The 20,481-nt window shown below is 48.0% G+C and overlaps 1 protein-coding gene across 1 annotated transcript; it reads right to left on the bottom strand.

The window, feature by feature from the left end:
* Window positions 1-6,859: 6,859 nt before the first annotated feature.
* LOC145545589 (b(0,+)-type amino acid transporter 1-like) lies at window positions 6,860-19,905 on the bottom strand. Its single transcript, XM_081590462.1, is given in 8 exon segments — window positions 6,860-6,912; window positions 6,915-7,092; window positions 7,556-7,643; window positions 9,216-9,340; window positions 10,608-10,737; window positions 10,905-11,035; window positions 13,311-14,015; window positions 19,864-19,905. Coding segments are annotated over 8 exon segments (1,452 nt in total).
* Window positions 19,906-20,481: the final 576 nt, after the last annotated feature.

Raw genomic sequence — 20,481 nt, 5'->3', positions numbered from 1 at the left:
CCATTTTCTATCGATGGGTGGGGCTGTGTTCCCTCCCTGTTGTTTGACCTGAGGCCAAACTGTGGTGGAGGTAATGAAGATATGGCAACCTCCTTCAAAAGGTCCCATGCACACACTGCCGCATTCAGTGCCCCCGACCCTGCAGCAGGCCACCGCTGACCCACACTTCTGTCAGAGACTCCTGGACACTCATGGGCAAGTCTGGGTTGGTTTCTTGTGGGGTCACTGCTCCTTTCTCCTGGGACCTGGTGCACACAAGATTCTATTTGTGCCCTCCAAGAGTCTGTCTCCCCAGTCCTGTGTAAGTTCTGGTGGCTCTATCATGGGGTTAATGGCAACCTCCTCCAAGAGGGCTTATGCCATACCCAGGTCTGCTGCACCCAGAGCCCCTGCCCTTGTGGCAGTCCACTGCTGACTCATACCTTCACAGGAGACACTCAAACACTCAAAGACAGGTCTGGCTCAGTCTCTGTGGAGTTTCCTTGTACACACAAGGTTTTGTTTGAGCCCTCCAAACATCTCTCGTGGGTATAGGTTTTGATTCTAAACGTGATTTCACCCTTCCTACCATCTTGCTGGGACTTCTCCTTTGCCCCTGGAGGTGGGGTATACTTTTTTGGTGGGATCCAACATTTCCCCATCGACGGTTGTTCAGCAGTGAGCTGTAATTTTGGAGTTCTCGCGGGAGATGAGCGCATGTCCTTCTATTCTGCCATCTTAAATGCCTCCTGTTCCTCCTCCTCCTTCATGGGCATTCCTCCAACAGCTTGTCAGATCTGTTAGAAATAGAAAATATGATGGAAAGGTATCTACTATGAAGGTCATATCTCATCAGCAGTATTAGTATCATCATTGGCATCAACTACATAAGCTGACCACATTTTTCTGATTCCCATTATCCTTGGGCAAAATAGCAGCTAAAGCCACAGGCCCTGGAATTCAGACTCTGCTTGAATTCAAATTTTAGTCCTACCACTTTCTACCTGTGTGACATTAGGCAAGTTGCTAAACCTCTCTCTGCCTTCATTCATAAGTTTATGAAGATTAAATGAGTCAATATGTGTAGAATGTGAAGAAAAGTGAATGGTACCTGCCAGGAGTTCAATCAGTGCTACTCATTACTATTGTCAGAGAAAAAAGTGGCAGTATCTGGGAACCCCAGTTTGGGAGATAAGGGGGAACAAAACCATTGCTGCTCACTTAGTCCCTAGCTTTCTTCCAGAGAGTGCTTACAACTTCAGAAACTAGAGTTCACTAAGGACCTCCTGAGCTGTGTGGTCACCCTGAGAATTTTACAAGTTGACAAAATCCCTCTCCTTCAGAGGTAAGGGAACTGACATACAAAAAGGGGGCTTTCCTGCAAGTTGGCTCGTGCTCTTCAGAAGTGGATGCAAGTTTCTGTAGGAAACTGGGAGGACACTGGGTCCCGAGGAAGCTGCTGGGAGGAAACCACAGCTGAGCTGAGACCCAGAGGATGGGCAAGAGTTTGTGGAGCAAGAGCAGGTGGGAAGGACACTGTGCTGGTCAGTGCTCAAGCTGTGGTGTCTCCGCTCCAGACCCACGTGGATTCTCTGCTTTGTGCCGCTGGCGCTGGAGCCCTGGGGATCCCACCTGCCCCTTGTCAGTGGTCCCTGGTAGGTACTGCCAATCTGTGGCACCAGAAGCAGACTGGCAAGTAAGCGAAGAGAAGGGACTTGCTCTCTCGTCTGCTCAGTGTCCTGCCAGCTACTCCCCTCCGTGAGTTCTTCGGCCTGAAAGCAGCAGCGGAAGCCTCCAGGTCTCTTCAGCCTCAGTAGCTGAGCAGTTGACAAAGGGCAGGAGACAAGAGTCTGTGCAGAGAGCACCGGGGTAAAGAAATTGGCATGTAACATCAGAAGGGGTCCCAGGGCAGATCAAGTGTGTGGATGGCCCTCATACACAGCACTTGATACCAGAAAGGGGCAGCTGGGGACCAGAACCAGCCCCTGAGCAGGTCAGAAACAAACCCCAGGCCCTGGGAAGTGAGGTCGAGAGATAGGGCCTGAGTCAGGGCAGCTATGGTACCAAGGAGCCCACACTGCCTTCCAAGCACTGGTGGTTTGTTCAGACATCCCCGAGGCCAGACTTGGGACAGGACTCTGAGAGTGGCAGGTTGGGGAGGGACTGCTATAAGGACAGGGGGCTGAGACTGCACCCCCAGACCACAAGGGAGCTGACCATCCTCTAAGTACCTTGTTGCCTGCATGGACCAAACCCCCTCCCCCTCTCTCATATTAAGGGAAAAGATCTCTAAGAGCTCCTCTGTGGGATGAACTCCAGGGAGGGGCATGAATGTGGTGACCCACATGCAGAAAGCGTGCATATGTGTTTCTACAGTGGACTGTGGGGGCTACTTTGAGAATAGACCTGGTAGATTTCTATGAGGTTGATCATTCCCTTAGACAGCTTGTTTGTGGCATCAAAAACTTCTGTCTTCAGCACTCTTATTCACTCCGGTGTCTTCCATTTCCCCCTTTATTTCTAAATAGGCATTTCCAGCTTTGACTTGGTTTTTGAGCTCCAGATACACAAAGCCCCTAACCATCTTCACAGGAACCACTCACAGCATTTCAAACTGAACAAAGCAAAACACCTGCCCTTCCTCCAAACCTGCCCCTCCTCCCCCTTCCCAATTTCCAGGAAACATAGCGCGTTCACCAAGTCACCCAGATGCAAACCCTGAGTCCTGGCTGACATCTCCGCCTCCTCATCCACAACAAAAAGACCAGGCCAGTCTTCCTTGCCATATGTTCCAGGTCTCGCCACATCCCTCACACCCTCTGCTACCACCCCAGGTCCCCTCCACAGACAGCACTCATTCTCAGTTCCTTCCAGCACAGGGAGCCAGATTCCTCTTCCAAAGCACCACCCTCCTACCCAGAGATGCACTGTAACTACAGCCCGCATACCTCACTCAGGGGTCCCCATTGTCTGAGCCAAACTGTCTCACAGCCTTTCCCTCTCTAGACCCACACATCCTCCCTGGGTTGCCCAGACAGGCTGCACCACACTTCCAGAGCAGACCAGCCAGGGGCATGCTCCCATGTTGGAGCAGGAGGCCGGGTGGTAGACTTTAGCCCTGCCTGGTTGCCTGTAGTAACAGGATGGAATCTCCCCATGTCTGAGGCTCTCCCACTCAAGAGGCCCCTCTCTGGGCTGCCATGATTAACAGTTGTGAGCGGCGCCAGGATCCATGAATCGCAGACAGAGATGGACGCCTGGAGCAGGGTCAGGGCACAAAGGCAGTAACTCAGGCTCCCCTAGCCTCACACAGTCTGCCCCTCACATAGTCCTCAGGCCCGTGTGAAGACCCAGGACATGCCTGTGCCCAGTGAGAAGTGAGGATCAGGCCGGTGCTCTTCTCTGCCAAGGGGCTATCTTTCTACTGGTTCTTGTCTCACCATCTGTTTCTCTGCCTTTTCGTCTCTGTCCAGATTACGTGGCATTGGTGACACACTGATCAGATCACCTCTAATGGGCACTAACTCTAAAGACGGCCTCTTTAAAATATATGATATCAATTTTCCACATTGAAAATTGTACAGTATACCTAATTCTAAAATGAAAAGCATAGCTGTATAAATCTAAGCTTTATTCCCGTAATAAAAGCTGTTTCCCAGAGGCATATGCTCAGAAATGGTTAGCAAAATGCTATTTTTTTCTTCCTTTCATTTAGCTGTCTTAATGGTGTATCATTTTATCCCAGGACCCTGGCTAACTGGGCAGCCACTGGAAGACTGCTAATCACCAAAGCATAAGGAAGTGGAAAGTGTAGAAAATTGTGCCCTGGCGCTTGAAAGTTTAACCTTGAAATGACATGTACCAGTTCAACTCATTTTGGGGGAGGGGGGCTGTGTTCCCCAAACAGGGATTGAATCCAGGCCTTGGCAGTGAAAGTGCCGAGTCCTAACCGCTGGACCAACAAGGAATTCCCTCAACTCATGTTTTAGTGATCGAAACAAGTCTCATCTCACATGTTCTCACATATTCTCATCTCACTTCAAGTAGGTAGGGAAATGCAATTCTACCATGGACTTAGGAGAGCTAAAAATAGCAAACTGCACAAATGACAGGGAGTGGAGGGCTCAACCCCCTGTCCTGCAGATGGAGGTATGAAGGGACAACTGCTTCCCTTCAGCAGGTGGAACTACCTGTTTCTTCCACCTGTTGGAACCAACTGCATGGGTTGTGGTTTCTCCAATGAGCAAAACAGCAGTGGACTCCCTTCCGTGGTTTATAAGTATGTACAGACGCTTTCCAGAAATAAACAAGGAACCTGATTGCTCTGGAAATGGTGGGTGTGGAGCAAGAAATTTTGCCTTTCACTTTATATCCTTTGCAATGTTTGAAATTCTAATCATGGCATTCATTTGTGTAGATTTATCTATAGGATGGGTTTCCTTGGTGGCTCAGTGGTAAAGAATCTGCCTGCCAATGCAGGAGATGCAACTTTAATCCCTGGGTTGGGAAGATCCCCTGGAGAAGGAAATGGCAACCCACTCTAGTATTCTTGCCTGGAGAATCCCATGGACAGAGGAGCCTGGAAGGCCACAGTCCATGGGATCACAAAGAGTTAGACATGACTTAGTAACTAAACAACAACAACAATCTATGAGACCCATCTTCCCTACTCTAACTACTCAGCAGAAGAGAGTGCAAATGGCCAAAGAATTGAGTGCTTATGATTTGGAGTAACCAAGCTTTGCCCAAAATAGATCATCCATGTGCTGATGCGACTGACCTCGGGTGAAAGAACACTGCCCTGCCCGCAGGAACCCAGCCAGCTCCAGCCCCAGATATTTCCTGGTACTTGATGCTTCTCTGGAGGAAACAGTAAGGATTCCAGCCTTTGCCCCCAAGACTCAGAACATTTCTTCTCAGTCCAAAGGACACATTATACCATCTCTGGACTTAGAAAAGAAAAGCAACAGTGGACACCATGACCATGGCTTAGAGCAAGCAAGTCCAATGTACTAGTTTCTTAAGAATTCTCAGATTTTCATCTGGGATTGCTTCCTACTACCATCTTGGAGCCCAAGAAGGGGTCCTGGGCAGGACAGGAGTTCAGGTAAGGTGTGCTGATCAACTGCAGGCAGTAGGAAGCTGTCCTCCCAGAGCCTGGCCCTGGGGACCCTTTGTGCCATCACTGTAGGACTGGGAGTCAAAACGCAGTTGGTCATGGGAAGGATGGGAAGATGGAGTCACAAAGTGAAAAACAGCCTACCTGGGCTGCGTGACCCAGGGCCAGTGGTGGTCCAAACCCTACTCTGCTCTCCACATCCAAGCATGCATCCACTGCCAGCTGGAGGGGACTGCTCAAGACTTAGAAGTTGTCCCTTGTCCTCAGACAACCTTCTCAGAACAGGGCTTCAGAGCCCGGGGCAGAGCAGGGGAAAATGGGTAGAGTGCAAGTCATTAAAAATATAGATATGATGTGTTCCTTTATTGTTCAACAAATAGTTCAGTATTTTGATTCACTAGGCATTTTTGATTAGCAAGGAGCCCAGGACCAAGATGGGAACCAAAGGACACACAAACATGTCTAAGAACTAACTCCCACCCTCACCAAACCCACCACCCAGAGTATGACCCAAAACCAGACACTGGGGTGCAGGCCCCAGTGAGGCTGACAGAGTCACACACACGGGAGTCACCTCCCCTGACATTCTCAGGAGCTGCATCTCCAGCGTTTCCAGGTATTGAAGTCATTCTACCTGTCCCTCATTCCCACCTGGGCAGCCAGATACCTCTCCACTTTAGTCCTATAATCATATTAGTCTTCTGGTGTCTGTTCCTTTTTTTTTTCTTTAACATTTATTTGTTTGTTTGACTATACCATATCTTAGTTGTAATATGCAGGATCTTCAATCTTCATTGCAGTATGTGGGCTCTAGTTCCCTGAGCAGGGGTCGAACCTAGGACCCCTGCATTGGGAGTGTGGAGTCTTAGCCACTGGACCACCAGGGAAGTCCCATGGGACCTGTTCTAACTTTTCTTCCTTTCTTCGAGAAATTTGACTGTCTTCCCCTGTACCTGAACCAAATAAAACCCCTCTTTCCCAAGGATATGCCTCTTGCTTCTTTCTCTGTTCAAGCAAGTTAGCAGCTTTAAACATTAGCTGAAGGATCATGTCTTCTGGAACACGGTTTGTCAGAACCAGAGCTTTTCTAGTTGTACTAAATAAGAATCCATTCAAACCCACTTGAGCCAAAATTGATTTATTATAAGGTATTAAGTTGTTCCAGAAAATCAAAAAGCAGGTTTTCCCAGTTCTTGGGGACCTCATAATTTCTCAACACCATCTCACTGTGTATCTCATTCATCCTTCCTTTTTTGGCCAGGCCACACACGTATCATGTGGGATCTTAGTTTCCCAATATCAGGGATTGAACTAATGCCCTCTGCATTGTTAGCACAGAGTCTTAACCACTGGAATGCCAGGGAAGTCCCATCTTCATTCTTCTCCACCCGCGTCATGGAAGATTCCAAGATTTACAATTCCTCAGCTCAAGCAACCATCAGAATTCTAATCTCAAAATTTCAAAAGAAGGGCACATGTTTCAAGTTGTCCACCTGAAATATCAAATAACTGTGACCCAGAGAGACAGTCATGTAATTCCAGCTTGACTGTGAGATCCACCTGTGAAAATGGAGCAGCTCTTACAGAAGAGGAGAACACTGTCCTGGGCAGATGACCCCAAACTCCACATCATCTGCGTTATGGCACTTTAGGAACTTACTAGAATTATGCACAGTCAACCTACAGAGAAGCTGGCCAGGCCTCCTGTGTGCAGATAGAGCTGTCTACAGCAACAAGGGCAGTGCCGACCTGTCCAGTCCTTCAGTCAGCATTCTTCGTGGCTGGAGCAACTTCCATGAGCAGCTGGAGATGCAGGTGACCACCTGCAAACACTCGGGCTGGCGCCGGAAGTAGACAAACAGGAAATAGACCAGGAAGCCACTGAGCAGGAACAGGAAGACATACAGGAACTCTGGCTGGGGATGGTCCACGATGGGTGCCAGCACCAGGTAGACAGATGCAAGGACCATGGTGGCAGGGGTGATGATGGGGACCTGCAGGGGCAGAGAGACCTGGATGATGAAGACGTGCCTGGGAGGTGGCACGGGGTGCCTGGGCTCTGTCCCTCCTGCCTGCCCCCCTTCCTGCTGCTTCCACTGCCACCAACTCCTCCCTTCCAGAACCTACCATAACAACTCATCAGGCCAAGGGAGACACCTGCTGGGCTACAGAGACCCCTCTAGGGAGCAGAGACTTTGGTACCCAGCCTGATCCTCTCTGTTATGGGAGTCTCGCTGGGTGTGTACATCCTCTGTCTGTTCAACTCCCACTGTTCTCCCTCAGTGTCCTCCAGAGGAAAAAGGCATCCCCAGCAAGCAGTGTCAACTGTCTCTGTCAACTTTCCTCTGTCCTTTCCTCTTCCTTCCTCTGGTCCCCAAGTGAGGCCGTAGTCCAACCATCTGCCTCATGCAACAGCTTATAGTTGAAAAAGAAGCCCATGTGTATCCTGAAATCTACCTTGTAAGGTTGGGGAAGATTCTTCTTCTTTATCCACAAGTACAGGAGACAGATGAAGATGATTCCGTAGGTGAGCCAGCCAAGGAAGCTGAGAGGCAAACATGAGCCACTCGTTAACAGGCCCCGCCATGGTGGGGCTGGCAAGAGGGGCCGGCCTACTAGGTGCAAACCTAGAGCAGAGCTGCAAGCACATCAGGGCCCCTCTGCCACCCCCAGTTCCCCTGATCCATGCAGCCGAAGGAAAGAAGAACGCAAGGCTGGGGCACTGAGGACAGGGATGTGCTGGAGGGTCCAGCTGGAGCTTTGTCTTTAGGCACAAAGGGGCATACACACAAGACCGCTCATCCACGAGGCTCCAGATCAGGCCTTCTCTGACTGCCCATGGCTGGTTGGAGGAGGACAATTTCAAAGGGAGGGAGGACTATCTGTGTTTCCCAAAGAAAGAATCTGGTGGAACCTCAAGGAAGGCTGTGTTCCCCTCAAGGGCCGCACACTCATAGCAGACTGCGCCACCTTAGAGTTGGTGATGGGCACCAGAAAAACCTCTACCCCCTGTGTCTGGTGTAGGTCTGATGTAAACTCCAAATAACCTTGGAGGCCATCTCTTGAGGTTGTCCAGATGCGGAGATATGGGGCCCTGGCTGACACGAATCATCCTTGAGTTCTCATCTGTGCCAGGACATTCTCTGTCACTCTCCCCTATCTCAGGCTGAATACCCTTAAGAGACACCATGGATTTGATTTTATCTTCACCGTACAATGATTTTTTTCTTTCTCACGGGAAAAAGATGAAAAGAAAAACAATGTCTGTTACTTAATGTTCTGAAGAAAGGGACATCGAGTACTATATATCCTGTTCCAAAAGATTAGTTACTCTTAGGACAACAAAGGAAGAGAACATGTGATGCTTGCAAAATTACTCTGAGAAATCCTCTGCCCCAGACATCATGCTTGCCTGGTGGGTTAAGAGTCTGCTTGTTGAGAGAAGTTTAAAAATGACAACTGGATATCACAACAGCCCAACATTTCTGCCCCAGAGAAGGCAATAAAGGGAGTCAGAACATCTCCCCACTTTGATGTGATTCCGGAGTGTGCCCACACAGCTTGGCTGTGGATCTGCCTTGAGTTCAGCAGAGCTCTGTTGGGTCAGATCCAGAACAAAGACCAGACTACGGAGGAAAAATGACACCAAGCCAAAGGCTACGAGTCATGTGAGTGAAGCCTGAGTATCTTTTTACATTGTCCTGGAGACAGAGTAAAGGGACAAGAAAAAAGGAAGAAAATGACAAAAACAACACAAGACTTCATTTCTTGGTGAAAATTGGTCTCATTGAATTTAGGGAAACAGGGCAAGAGAGGAGGGCGCTATGTTTAATTCTGGAAACTTAATTGGGAGAGAATGGTTAAAACAGTGTGTGTGTGTGTGTGTGTGTGTGTGCACGTGCGTGCGTGGGTGCAGGCGCTCTGAACCTGACCTTCCAGAAGTGTGTGCATGTGTTTCTGTGTGTGTGTGTACATGCATGTGTGTGTGTGTGTGTGTGTGTATCACAGCGGCTTCTGGAAATGTGCATGCACATAAGAGGATATATGTGTGCATGTCTGTGAATGGGTACACATAGGGGCCATGAGATACTCAGCCTGAGGAGGCAGTCTCACTTGCCTCAAGAAGTTCACAATGGTGTTGAAGTTTCCAGGGATGACCAGGACCAAAGCCACCGCTGTGGTGAACATCAGGGCTGGAGCTGGCGTGAGACGTTGCGTGTGAACCATGGACAGAAGCTGGGGCTGGGGAGCAAAGTCACATGTCAGGTAACCTCCAGTGGAGCCCTGGTGGGGGTCTGTCCCCAGAAACTCCCACCCTCTTCTCCTGCAAAGCTCCCTCAGGACACCAGGGTACCCAACCAGATAGTCCCCAATTCCCATGGCTTCCTTCCAGATGTAGGTCACTGGGGATCGCCTGGAGTGACCAGACTCAGGGGGCAGGTTGGGGAGGCCCATCCCTCCAGATCATCCAAGACCCTGTAGCTTAGAATGTGGGGTTGCAGTGTGGAGAGCTGTAGCAGGTGCCTGGCCAACCAAATCTTTTGACTTTCTATTGCTCCCCCTGAAGACAGAAAGAGGGACCAGGAAGGGAAGACTGAGGAGGAGAGGGGAGAGAACGGGCCAGGTATGAGTGGAGCATGGAGAGGGATACTGGGTTACAGTGTAGACTGTGTTATCCTTCAGCAAATACTTAGTCCCCTGCTCTCCGCCTCTGTGGAAGAAATATATTAACAGTTTCCATCCACTGACTTGAGCTTGCCAATGAACTGTGAGCAGGAGACACCCACCAGAAGCTCTAAATATGTGTGTGCGGTTTGGCTTGGTCTCTTGAACCCCTGCCACCTGCTATGGCAAAAACATGCCCCAGGAGCCCCTATGGCCTGGGTCCCAGGATTAGAACAGACTCGCAGTCAGAGTGAGAAGATGTGAACACAAGCCCTGGCCTGCAGCCGAGCCAGTCTGACCCTTTAACTCATGAGCAATGTGGAATGTCTATTGTCCTAAGCCTCTGGGATTAGGGGCTGTCTCCTATACTGCATTACTGCAGCAAAAACTGACAGAGTGACAGGGAGTCCCCCAGGCGTGGGGGGCCCAGAGGGTACACACTGGCTCCTGGGGCTCCTCCCCACTGCCCCAGCACTACTGTTGCACAAAGATGTCCCTGTCACCTACAAACCTCTACGGTGTTACCCAGCACGGTGATCTCCCAGAACCTGGAGGTAAAAGGACTGGAGTGTAAGTAGAGAGGTAGGGAATATGTGAGCCCTACTCTTAGCAGAAAAGAGGGCTATGTCTTTCGAGGAAGGCCTGGTTTGGGCTAAATACTGAGCTCCGGGAGGAGAAAGCTTAGCTGGCTGTCCTTAGAGGTGTGTCCCCCCACAGTTTCTTAGTTCCTACCTCACTGTTGTCCATATGAGATCAACCGTTTTTAAAAGGCTGTTTTAAACTCTGTACTCTGTATTCTCCTGCTGCCCCCATCACCTCGCCCAGGGCACACCCCACGTCTCACCAGGTGGCCCTCTCTGGCAGCCACGTAGGACACACGGCTTCCGCTGAAGAACAACCCATTGGCAGAGCCGAACGACGAGAGAGTGGCAGCCAAGGGCACCAGCCAGGCCCAGGCCCCCAGAACCTGGTTCCTAGGACAACAGAGGAATCACGGGAAGGATGTCCAGCAGCAACCTGGAAGACAGCCTCAAGGCCACATCGGAAACAGAGAGAGCAAACCTGGGGGCAAGTTGGAATACTCATGGAGGACTATCCTTCCCCAGGGCGGGGCTGTGAACAGGTCACATGACTCACTCACCCCCAGCTCACAGCCATCACACTGGAGGAAAGGATCTCACTGGGCGAGAGCACTAGCAGGTAACTGACCTTTGCCAGGATGTACAGGCCGGTGACCAGGGGGATGGCGATCATCAGGGCCCACACCAGGTTCTGTTGCAGAGTTGGGGAGAAGAGGCCATGTGTTAGCCCATGAGGTCCTTCCCAGGGTCTCCGAGCAAGCTTAGGAGTGCAGCACTGAGCTGATCCTGGCCCCAGGGCACATGCCACGCTAGGGGGCACTGGCCGTGTGTTCCTCCATGAACTTAGAGTCCCACGGCATGGACAGGCCAACCAACAGGTGTGCTAAGAGGCCGTGAGGAGGACTCACAGTCAGAGCGGTGGAGGTACAGTGGAGGGTTGGGACCAGTGGGGGGGCCGGAGGGGAAGCCATCATCAGAGTTTCCAGAACAAGCAGGGCCTTATGCTGGGTTCTCCTTGAAGAATGGAGGAGATTCCGGCAGGTGGGAAGCAGGGAGGGGCATTCCCAGCAGGGACACCCGCAGAGCAGGGGTGCAGAGAAGAGGCAGGAACGTTAGAGATCTCCACAGTCAGATGGTCCCTCCAGCCTGTATTCTAGGATGCACCGTGCCAAATCTGCCTAGTCTCTGGGTCCCCAGGACACAGGCCCAAACTGAGGGCCATTCCATCCAGGGGTTCTCTTCTGACCCTCAGTCTCCTAGAGAGGAAATTGGGACTCACTGGGGATCTGTGAACTGGGACTCCCCACTGTCCTGCTTCTCTGCACGGTGTGAGGATCAGCAAAGCAGAAGGGAAAGGAAGGGCCTGGACACAGGGACTGTGGGCAGTTACCAGCATTGTAAGAGCCTCAGCACCTAGCTGACCCGGGTCACCCCCCAAAAATGTATTCAGCAAGCATGCAATAAAAATTGAGGCATGCATAAAAAGTAGGTGAAATCAGAGTGTGGACTGCTCCCTCCCACTCTGCACCCCTAGTTCTGGACATCATTCTGGAGCCAGGAGCAAATGGAGGGAAAGAGCCTCCCTCAAACTTGACCCAGCATTTCCCTAGGCTCAGACTAGCCCTGCATAAACATATTTAGACTCAACAGTAAGAACACGCCTCAAAGTGGGAGAAGCACGTCCAGGGCACTCCCAGGTCTCCTGGAGGGCTTTCTCCAGAGGTCTTTTGGCTGACCTTGGGAAGAGCAGGCAAGCACTGATGAATGTACAGCCCCTCCCTTCAGTACCAAACGGTACAACAGCACACGGCATTGCTATTCCTGACACGTGAAACAATACAGAGAAGCCAGCCTTCCTCACTAAGACACAAGGAGCTCTCTTTCAGACTTGGGATGGGGCTGTCCCTGTGTGGGCTGTGCCAGTGTTCCGGGCAGACCTCCTCCCCACCCCTAGAAAGGACACTCCCTCATTTAAGCATCTACCCCTGACACACATATCTTCTGTTCTCCAATACGATATAAAAGGCAGTTTCTATGGGGCTCTGTAATAACCTAGAGGAAAGGGTGAGACGTGGGAGGGAGACTCAAGAGGGAGGGGACATATGTACACCTACGGTTAATTCATGTTGATGTATGACAGAAATCAAACCAATATTGTAAAGCAATCATCAATCAATTAAAAATAAACAAATAAAAGAAATATTTAAGACTTTTAAAAAAGCAGTTTCTAGAGCTTTCTGCCAGAGCTGAGATCTGCCCACAGAAAAGTTTGAAAGTGGGTCTGGGAGGAAGGGCAGGGGGCATGGAAGATGAAGAAATAATCTCAGAGCCCACTTCCGGTCCTTGGGATCAGCCTGGGTGCTGAGCCGGTCCTCAGATATCCCCCCAGATCCCTCATAAAGTCCAAAGTTTCCCACTGCCTCCCAAGAGCCCTGCAGACCAACCTCCTCCCAAAGCAATGACTAGCCAGCCCCAGGTTCACAGGTGGAGTGAGCCAGGCAAGACTGGCTTGTTCTTCTGTCCCAGCCCTGAAGCTATGTCCTGTAGTGGGCTCCCATGCTTCAGCAAATATGACTTACGTATCTACTACAATGTTCCAGAGAGAACAATCTGGGAGAGAGAAACCTGAGTCATCAAGCACAGCTTCTTACTAGGGGTCTGACTTCCAAGTCACTCCCCCTTGCTAAACCTCAGTTTTCCTACATGAAAAATGGGATGATAATGTCTACCTTCTAGGAAAGCAAAATGATAGGAAACAATAAAGTTCCCCCCTTACTTGAGAAGCTATTATTCATATAATTACATAAACTAAACAGGAAAGACATTGGGCTGGCACTTTCGTCCCATGAGTACAGGAAGGGAGCCCCTCTTTTCAGCTGATTTCTCAAAGTCTTCTCTCAAATAACAATTATCGGAACTACTAATGTTTGGAGATTTCAGCTCCAGAAGCAGTGTCGCGGACTCACGTTTGAATTCTTGAGTTCCTCCGTCACCTGGTTGAGGCTATTCCAGCCATCGAAGGACCACAGGCACTGGTAGAAGGCCATGCTGATCCGCCCGGCCTGCTGGGACGTGTTGTGGAAGGTGGACAGGAGGGCTCCCATGTGGCCTCGGCCCTGACCCAGCACCACGGTGCCACCCCCCACAATGACCAGCAAGGAGAGAACTTTGGTGGTCGTGCACACGTTCATCAGCATGGTGGCCATCCGTGAGCTCCAGCAGTTGACGAACATCAGCAGCAGGATGCAGGTGGCAGCCACCACCTTGAGCATGGCCTGGGGCAGCGAGAAGCAGCCTGGGTAAAAGGGGGCCAGGACATACTCGGCAAAGCTCAGTGAGATGGCTGCGATGGTGGCCGGTCTGCCCACCAGCACAAACGTGTAGATGACCAGGAAGGCAGGTAAGGAGCCAAAAGTTCGTAGGATGTAGGTATACTCCCCTCCAGATTCGGGAACCAGAGTCCCCAGTTCAGCATAGCACAGGGCACCCAATGTGGCTAGAAGGCCACAGACTGCCCAGACCACGAGGCTGGCCCCGGGGCTGCCCATGTAGACCAAGATGCCTTGTGGTGACATAAAGATGCCGGAGCCGATCATAGAGCCCGCAGTCAAGGACACAGCACTCCACAGGCCCATGTCCCTCCTCAGCCTCAGCCCCTCAGCCCCTGCCTCCTACTCGGCCACCCCCTCATTGCCATCTCCTTGCTGACTTCTCTTCATCCCAGAGCTTCAACAGTCACTGCAGCTAACTGAGCAGAAGCAGATGCTCTAATACCTATCGGGCTCATGGGCTTCCTGCAGGAGTTAATGATTACAGCGCCTGGAGGAATCTGAGCCAGGGGCCAGAGAGCCAGAACACAGCATACAGAGGGGACCATGGCTCTCCTGATCTCCCAGCCTTTGTCCAGCCAGAACCCAGGACAGGGAGGTTGCAGGAGCTGTTCACTGACGCAGCTCAGGAAAAGTTAAGGAAAGACAGGTTTTAGTAGGAATCCCTGGTGCCCAGTTCCACAGCAACATGTCTGTGGAATCACAGTTGGCTGAGTGTTCCGTGCCAATGGTATGAGTTACTGCACATCGGGACCCTAAGAAACCCCTGCAATATTTTTATCAGCCAAACAGTATAATCCCAGTTTTATTCAGATTCCAAGAAAAATGGCGTGAGTCTTGTTCTAAAGCAGAACGAAAATGATCAAAGAAGAGGATCCAAATAGCTCAGGAGAGAACTTGTTCCCCCTGCAGGAAGGGAGTAGGTGATTAAGCTACAGGGTCTAGAGTGGAACCGCCTTCAAATCCTAGCTCTAGTTCCTCACAGCTGTGTGACCTGAGACAAGGTCTCTGAACCTCACCCTGTTCATAAGTAAATTGATTACAATACCCACTACATAGGGTTACTCTAAGTACTAAATAACTTAAAACCCATTCAAAGTAGCTAGAATAGCGTATGACATGTAGTAAGATTTCCTTATATATTAGCCATCACTATCTGGCTAAGAGTTTCATTAGTTTCCTAAAGATAGATAGACAGATAGATTGATATTTAATTTAACATAATTTTATTGATCTATGGATAATCATTTCAAGATATGGTATATAACTTTTTAATTGATCTTCCCTTATGTTTTTTTCAAATCTTGACTTATGAACGTTACTGGTATTGTTATTCAGAGTCAATGGAACTCAGTAGTATCTGAGGTAAAGTTGCTGGCATCCAAAGTGGGCAGAAAGGTACTTGCAGTCACCTAAACAGACTGGCCTAGCTCAAGCCAGCCATATGGACTGCTTGGATCTCATGTGCATGTGTAATCAGTAAAGTTCAAGACAGATGCAAAGGGCGTTGCTGTCACTGATTCCTGGGTTATCCATCCTGCCTCCTCCCCTGGCTATACCGAAGCCCAAAGGGCAGCAGTCCTCAAAAAATATAGGGCCATCTTCTTCAGAAATAACTCTGGAGAAGGGGCCCTCCAAGATTCAAAAGAAGGTCCTCCAACATCCTTACCCAGTAGGAAGAGAAAGAAGAGGAAAAAGAAGCAAATAAGAAAGAAAGTAGATAGAAGAATTGATGGAAAGAAGTTAGGAAAGAAGAGAGTCCTGGAGGCTTGGGAAAGGAAACCAGTTGCCTTTCTGGTCATAGCTAAATAGTAACCAAGACACTCAGACTTGTCTTTCTCCAGGCACTGTTGCTGGTGGGTATTATAAAGGTTAGCCAACTGCAGAGGGTGAGAACAGTCCACAAGGTCATGGTCACTTCTCACACCACTGGTAGCTCTCAGGGTTTCCAAGACCACACTTAGACTCAATAATTTGCTAGAAGGACTCACAGAATTCACCAAGAGCTTTTATACTCAAGTTATATTTTATTACACCTAAAAGATACAGGTTAAAGTCAGCCATGGAGGGAAGGACGTAAGCCAGAACCCGAGGTTTCAAACACAGAGCTGCCAGCCCTCCTCGCCCAGGGGAACAGGACATTGGTATTCTCCTGCCATCAGTGTTGACAACACACACGTCACACTGCCAACCAGGGAGGCTCTCTGTGTCCACTCTTTACTGGGGTCCTATCACTTAGACATGGCTGGTTGCTCCAGGGGCTGACCTCAGTTTCTAGCCCCTCAGGAGGTCAAGGTGATATTTCATGACCCAAAGATCCCATCCAAAATCGAACCTATCATACTATCTGGTTGGCCCAAGGCCCCCAGGCAATTCTGATCAAGTATGACATTCCAAGGGCTTAAAGATTACCTCCCAGAAGCTGAAAGTAAGGGCCAGACCTCTGTTGGGGCAAGGTTAAATTCTTTGCCACACAGATGTTGTTCTTGTGACCTGAAGAACATTATGAACACATAAACACTGGTTTTTGTGAGGTTTTTTTTTTTTTTTTTTGGCTGCTCTAGTTGCTACACCAGGGCTTAGTTGCCCCAAGGCATGCTGAATCTTAGTCCCTCAACGAGGGATTGAACTCACATCCTCTGCATTGGAAGATGGATTCTGAACCACTGGACCACGAGGGAAGTCCTTAAATATTGTTTTTAATGACTCACCTCATGTGTCAAGAGACGAGGCCCTGAATGCCAGACTAAGAGGCTGGGACTAGCCAGGAATGGGAAGGAGACAAGTGGAAAGGAGAGCGGGGAAGGGCCCACTGCAGAGTCTTTCTGAGATGGGGGAACTGGAGACTCCAGGGTTCTGTGGGCTTCAGTTAGCAATTTCTGCAGCTTTGCAGAATCTGACACAGCGTGGTCTTCAGCTCCAGGGCAGGGTCTGCCTATGAGCAGGGACCCCCCCCCCCGAAGCAGAGCCAAGTTCAGACGGCGTCCCTGTGCTGCCACCACAGGTGGAAGTGGTGGCCGATGTGACCCAATTTGAGGCTCAGCAGAACGGACGCAGCGAGAAGCAATTCAGCATCTGAATTTCTGAAGAGAGAGCACTGTCTTCTTCATCACTGTGCTCTCAACAAGATCTTCATTAACTCAACTTTTCATCACTAAAATGAGGATGATTCTCCCACAAAAGCATTCATGAGAATAAGCCAAAATCCCTTATATCCCACCATCCAGGGGAGATGAATGGAGTTATATTATCAAAAACTCACAATTTCGGGACTTCCCTGATGGTCCAGTGGCTAAGATACCATGCTCCCAACGCAGGGGGCCCAGGTTTGATCCCTGGCCAGGGAACTGGATCCCCCATGCCACAACTAAAGATCCCACATGCTATAACGAAGATCAAAGACCCCACATGCTGCAACTTCTCCAGGACAGAATACTGGAGTGGGTAGCCTTTCCCTTCTACAGAGGACTCTTCCCAACCCAGGGATTGAACCCAGGTCTCCCACATTGCAGATGGATTCTTTACCAGCTGAGCCACAAGGGAAGCCCAAGAATACTGGAGTGGGTGGCCCATCCCTTCTCCAGTGGGTCTTCCCAATCCAGGAGTCAAACCGGGGTCTCCTGATTTCCAGGTATATTCTTTACCAACTGAGCTACCAGGGAAGCCCAACTAAGACACAGCACAGCCAAATAAATAAATAAAAATACTTTTAAAAAAAGAACCTCACATTTCCTGCTCTTGCTCCCAATCATGCCTGATCTCAAGGCCCCTGCCATGTCTCCTCAAGTATATCTGGGACATCACAAGAAATCTCACCTGTGCTCAAAACCAGCCTGCTAGCCTCCATCCATACATGGCATCCACTCTGCTCCCTGTCCTGCTCCAATCCTGCCTGTCAGTGCCTGATATCAGGGATCAGCAGCTCTTTCTGTAAAGGACCAGACAGTAAGGCATTTGGGGCTTAAACAAGAAAAAAAAAAAAAGCCAAATCCTGGTCAGAACAGGAAGCTTTTTGAACTAGCTGGCTAAACACTGGTGTGCCCCTAGTACATACACAGAGCCCATCTGCAAAGACTAAGAGATTTTGTTGATATCAGCCATTGAAGAAACTCTACTTCTGATCGTTGGCTGACTACTAAGCTAATAGAACGGAGAACTTAGGGGCCACACAAAACCATATAGATATTATAAAATAGTTCATAAAAGTCACTAAACAAAGAGCAACTTCTACAAGCAGCACCAAAAAAACCCTTGGAAGGCAATCTGATTTCCAGATTTGCCATTTTATAGTATTTAAAATGTCTAGTTTTCAACAACAGCAAACAATGGGGCATGCAAAAAAAAAAAAAAACCAAGAAAATATAGCCCATGAATGAAGGCAGCAAAGGCAAGTCATCAATGGAACTATCCCTGAGGAAGCTCAGATATTGGACTTACTAGACAAAGATGTACATCAGATGTTACATTTTGAGTACATGTCAAGAGCTAAAGGAAACCATCTCTAAAGAATTAAAAGAAACCACAAGATAATGTCTCATGAAACAGAATATCAATAAAGAGAGAGAAGTCATAAAAAAGAAATGCTAAAAGTAGCCCTTAAGGCCAAAATGAAAGGTCACTAGCTAGTAACTCAAATCCCCATGAAGAAGTAAACAACACTGGTAAAAAGTAATAACACAGATAAATGTAAAAAAATATATTAATGTATTTTTTTTGTCTTTACATCTTCCTTTTTCCTACCTAATTCAAAAGACAATCACAAATGGTGCTGGGGCATTGGATAGCTACATGAAAAAGAATAAATTTGGACTTGCATTTCATACCATATACACAAAAATAACCCAAAATGGATCAAACACCTAAATGTAGGAGCTAAAAGTATGAAACTCTTAGATGGAAACATACTTGTAAATCTTCATGACCTTAGATTAAGCAATGATTTCTTAAATATGCCACCAAAAGTACAAGCTACAAAAGAAAAAAATAAATTAAAATAAATAGGATTTGATCAAAATTTGTGCATCAAAGGACACTATCTTGAAAGTGAAAAGACAACCCACAGAAAGAGAGAAAATATTTGCAAACAGTATATCCAATAAGAGTCCAGATCCAAAATACATAAAGAACTCTTACAATCCAACAACAAAAGACAACCCATTTTAAAAATGGGTGAAGGATTTGAATACACATTTCTTCAAAGAGGACATTCAAATGACTATCAAGTATCTAAAAGATGTCATTACTAGTCATTAGAAATGCAAATCAAAGCCACAATGAGATACTTGATCACACCTACTAGGATGGCTATAATTAAAAAACAAAAATAAGAAATATTGAGGAGGATGCAGAGAAATTCACACACTCAATACAACTGAATCTTCACACGTTCCTCATGTAGGAATATAAAATGGTACAGCCTCTGTGGAAACCAGTTTGAAGTTCCTCAAAAATTTAAAGATTAAGTTACCACATGACCATTTCTAGATATATAACCACTAGAATTAAAAAATTATATTCACACAAAAACTTATATATGAATTTTTATAGCAGATTATTCTTTTAGCCAAACAGAAAAACAACTCAAATGTCTATCAGCTGATGAATGGATAAATGAAGCGTGGTATAACCATACAGGAGAATATGATTCAGCCAAAAAAAGAATGAAATACTAATACCTGTTAGTATATCGATAAACCCTGAGAGTATTATGCTAAGTGAAAGAAGCCAGACACAAAAGGCCACAAAAGGAGCCAGACATAAATGCCACTGCAACTGCATTTATATAAACCATCCAGAATAGGTAAATCCATAGGAAGTGGATTACTAGTTGCCAGGGGCTGAGAAATAACTGCTTTAATGTGAATGGGGCTCCTTTGAGGTTCAAAGAAACTTTGAGGTTCAAATATTCAATGAGAATATTTTGGAGTTAGATAGTACTGATGACTATACAATATTATGACTATACTAAACTGTTAAAATGGTTAAAATGGTAAATTTTATATATGAATTTTATCTTCATTTTTTTTTAATTAAAAAAAAATAGCTGCTGAGCTTTGGAAGGGGAATATGCAAGTTCCGGGTCCCAAAGCCTGAGTTCTGTTAGCTTTAAGGAAAATCTACCCTGTCTCTCCGACACCAAGCTAGCAGGAAGTCCAGTCTTTTCCTGTGATTCTCCTTGTCAGTTACCCACTATGTCCCCGGGCTGTTTATTGCTGTCAATCTTCTTGTCCATCAGCTAGTCTGCTGGGAGAGTGGAAAAGCAGACCTGCCCCTTGTGGTCAGATGCTGTGGCCAGCGCAGCAGGTAGGAATCGACACACAGTTTGGGAAAAAGAAACTAGGGACAGAGTTAAAGTTTTAAAGATGGGACCGGGGGACTCAAGACCTCTTGGATCAAGAGCCCTGTTCCTCAGAGCCACATCACTTTTATTTAGTGTCTTGGCAAGCAGAAAGTATCTGTTGTGCTATGATGAAGTCAGCCTCCTGTGTCCCCAGTCATGTCTCCCATTTTATTGATTACGTCAAACTATCTTTGTTATTTTCTTGTACAAGGGGTATCACCTAGCTGGAGATCATAGACCTGCCTATGCCTTGGGAAAACATCTTGATGTGTACACAAGAAGCATTCTGAACTTGCGCTGACCCGGTGTTCCAAAGTCCACATTATGTTTTTCCTTAGCTTAGCAGGGCATGACAACCCCAACTGATCAACCCGATGTACTTTTATTTGGGTTATGCTGTATTGCTATATTTTGCTTTTATTCTTTTATTTCCCATGGTGATTTTCTCATGGTTTAGACAGAGCAACA

The sequence above is a fragment of the Giraffa tippelskirchi genome, chromosome 4 (genome assembly GCF_054371585.1).
Source record: "Giraffa tippelskirchi isolate mGirTip1 chromosome 4, T2T-mGirTip1v1.2.pri, whole genome shotgun sequence".
Lineage (NCBI taxonomy): Eukaryota > Metazoa > Chordata > Mammalia > Artiodactyla > Giraffidae > Giraffa > Giraffa tippelskirchi.
This window is presented reverse-complemented; position numbering and strand designations above follow the sequence as displayed.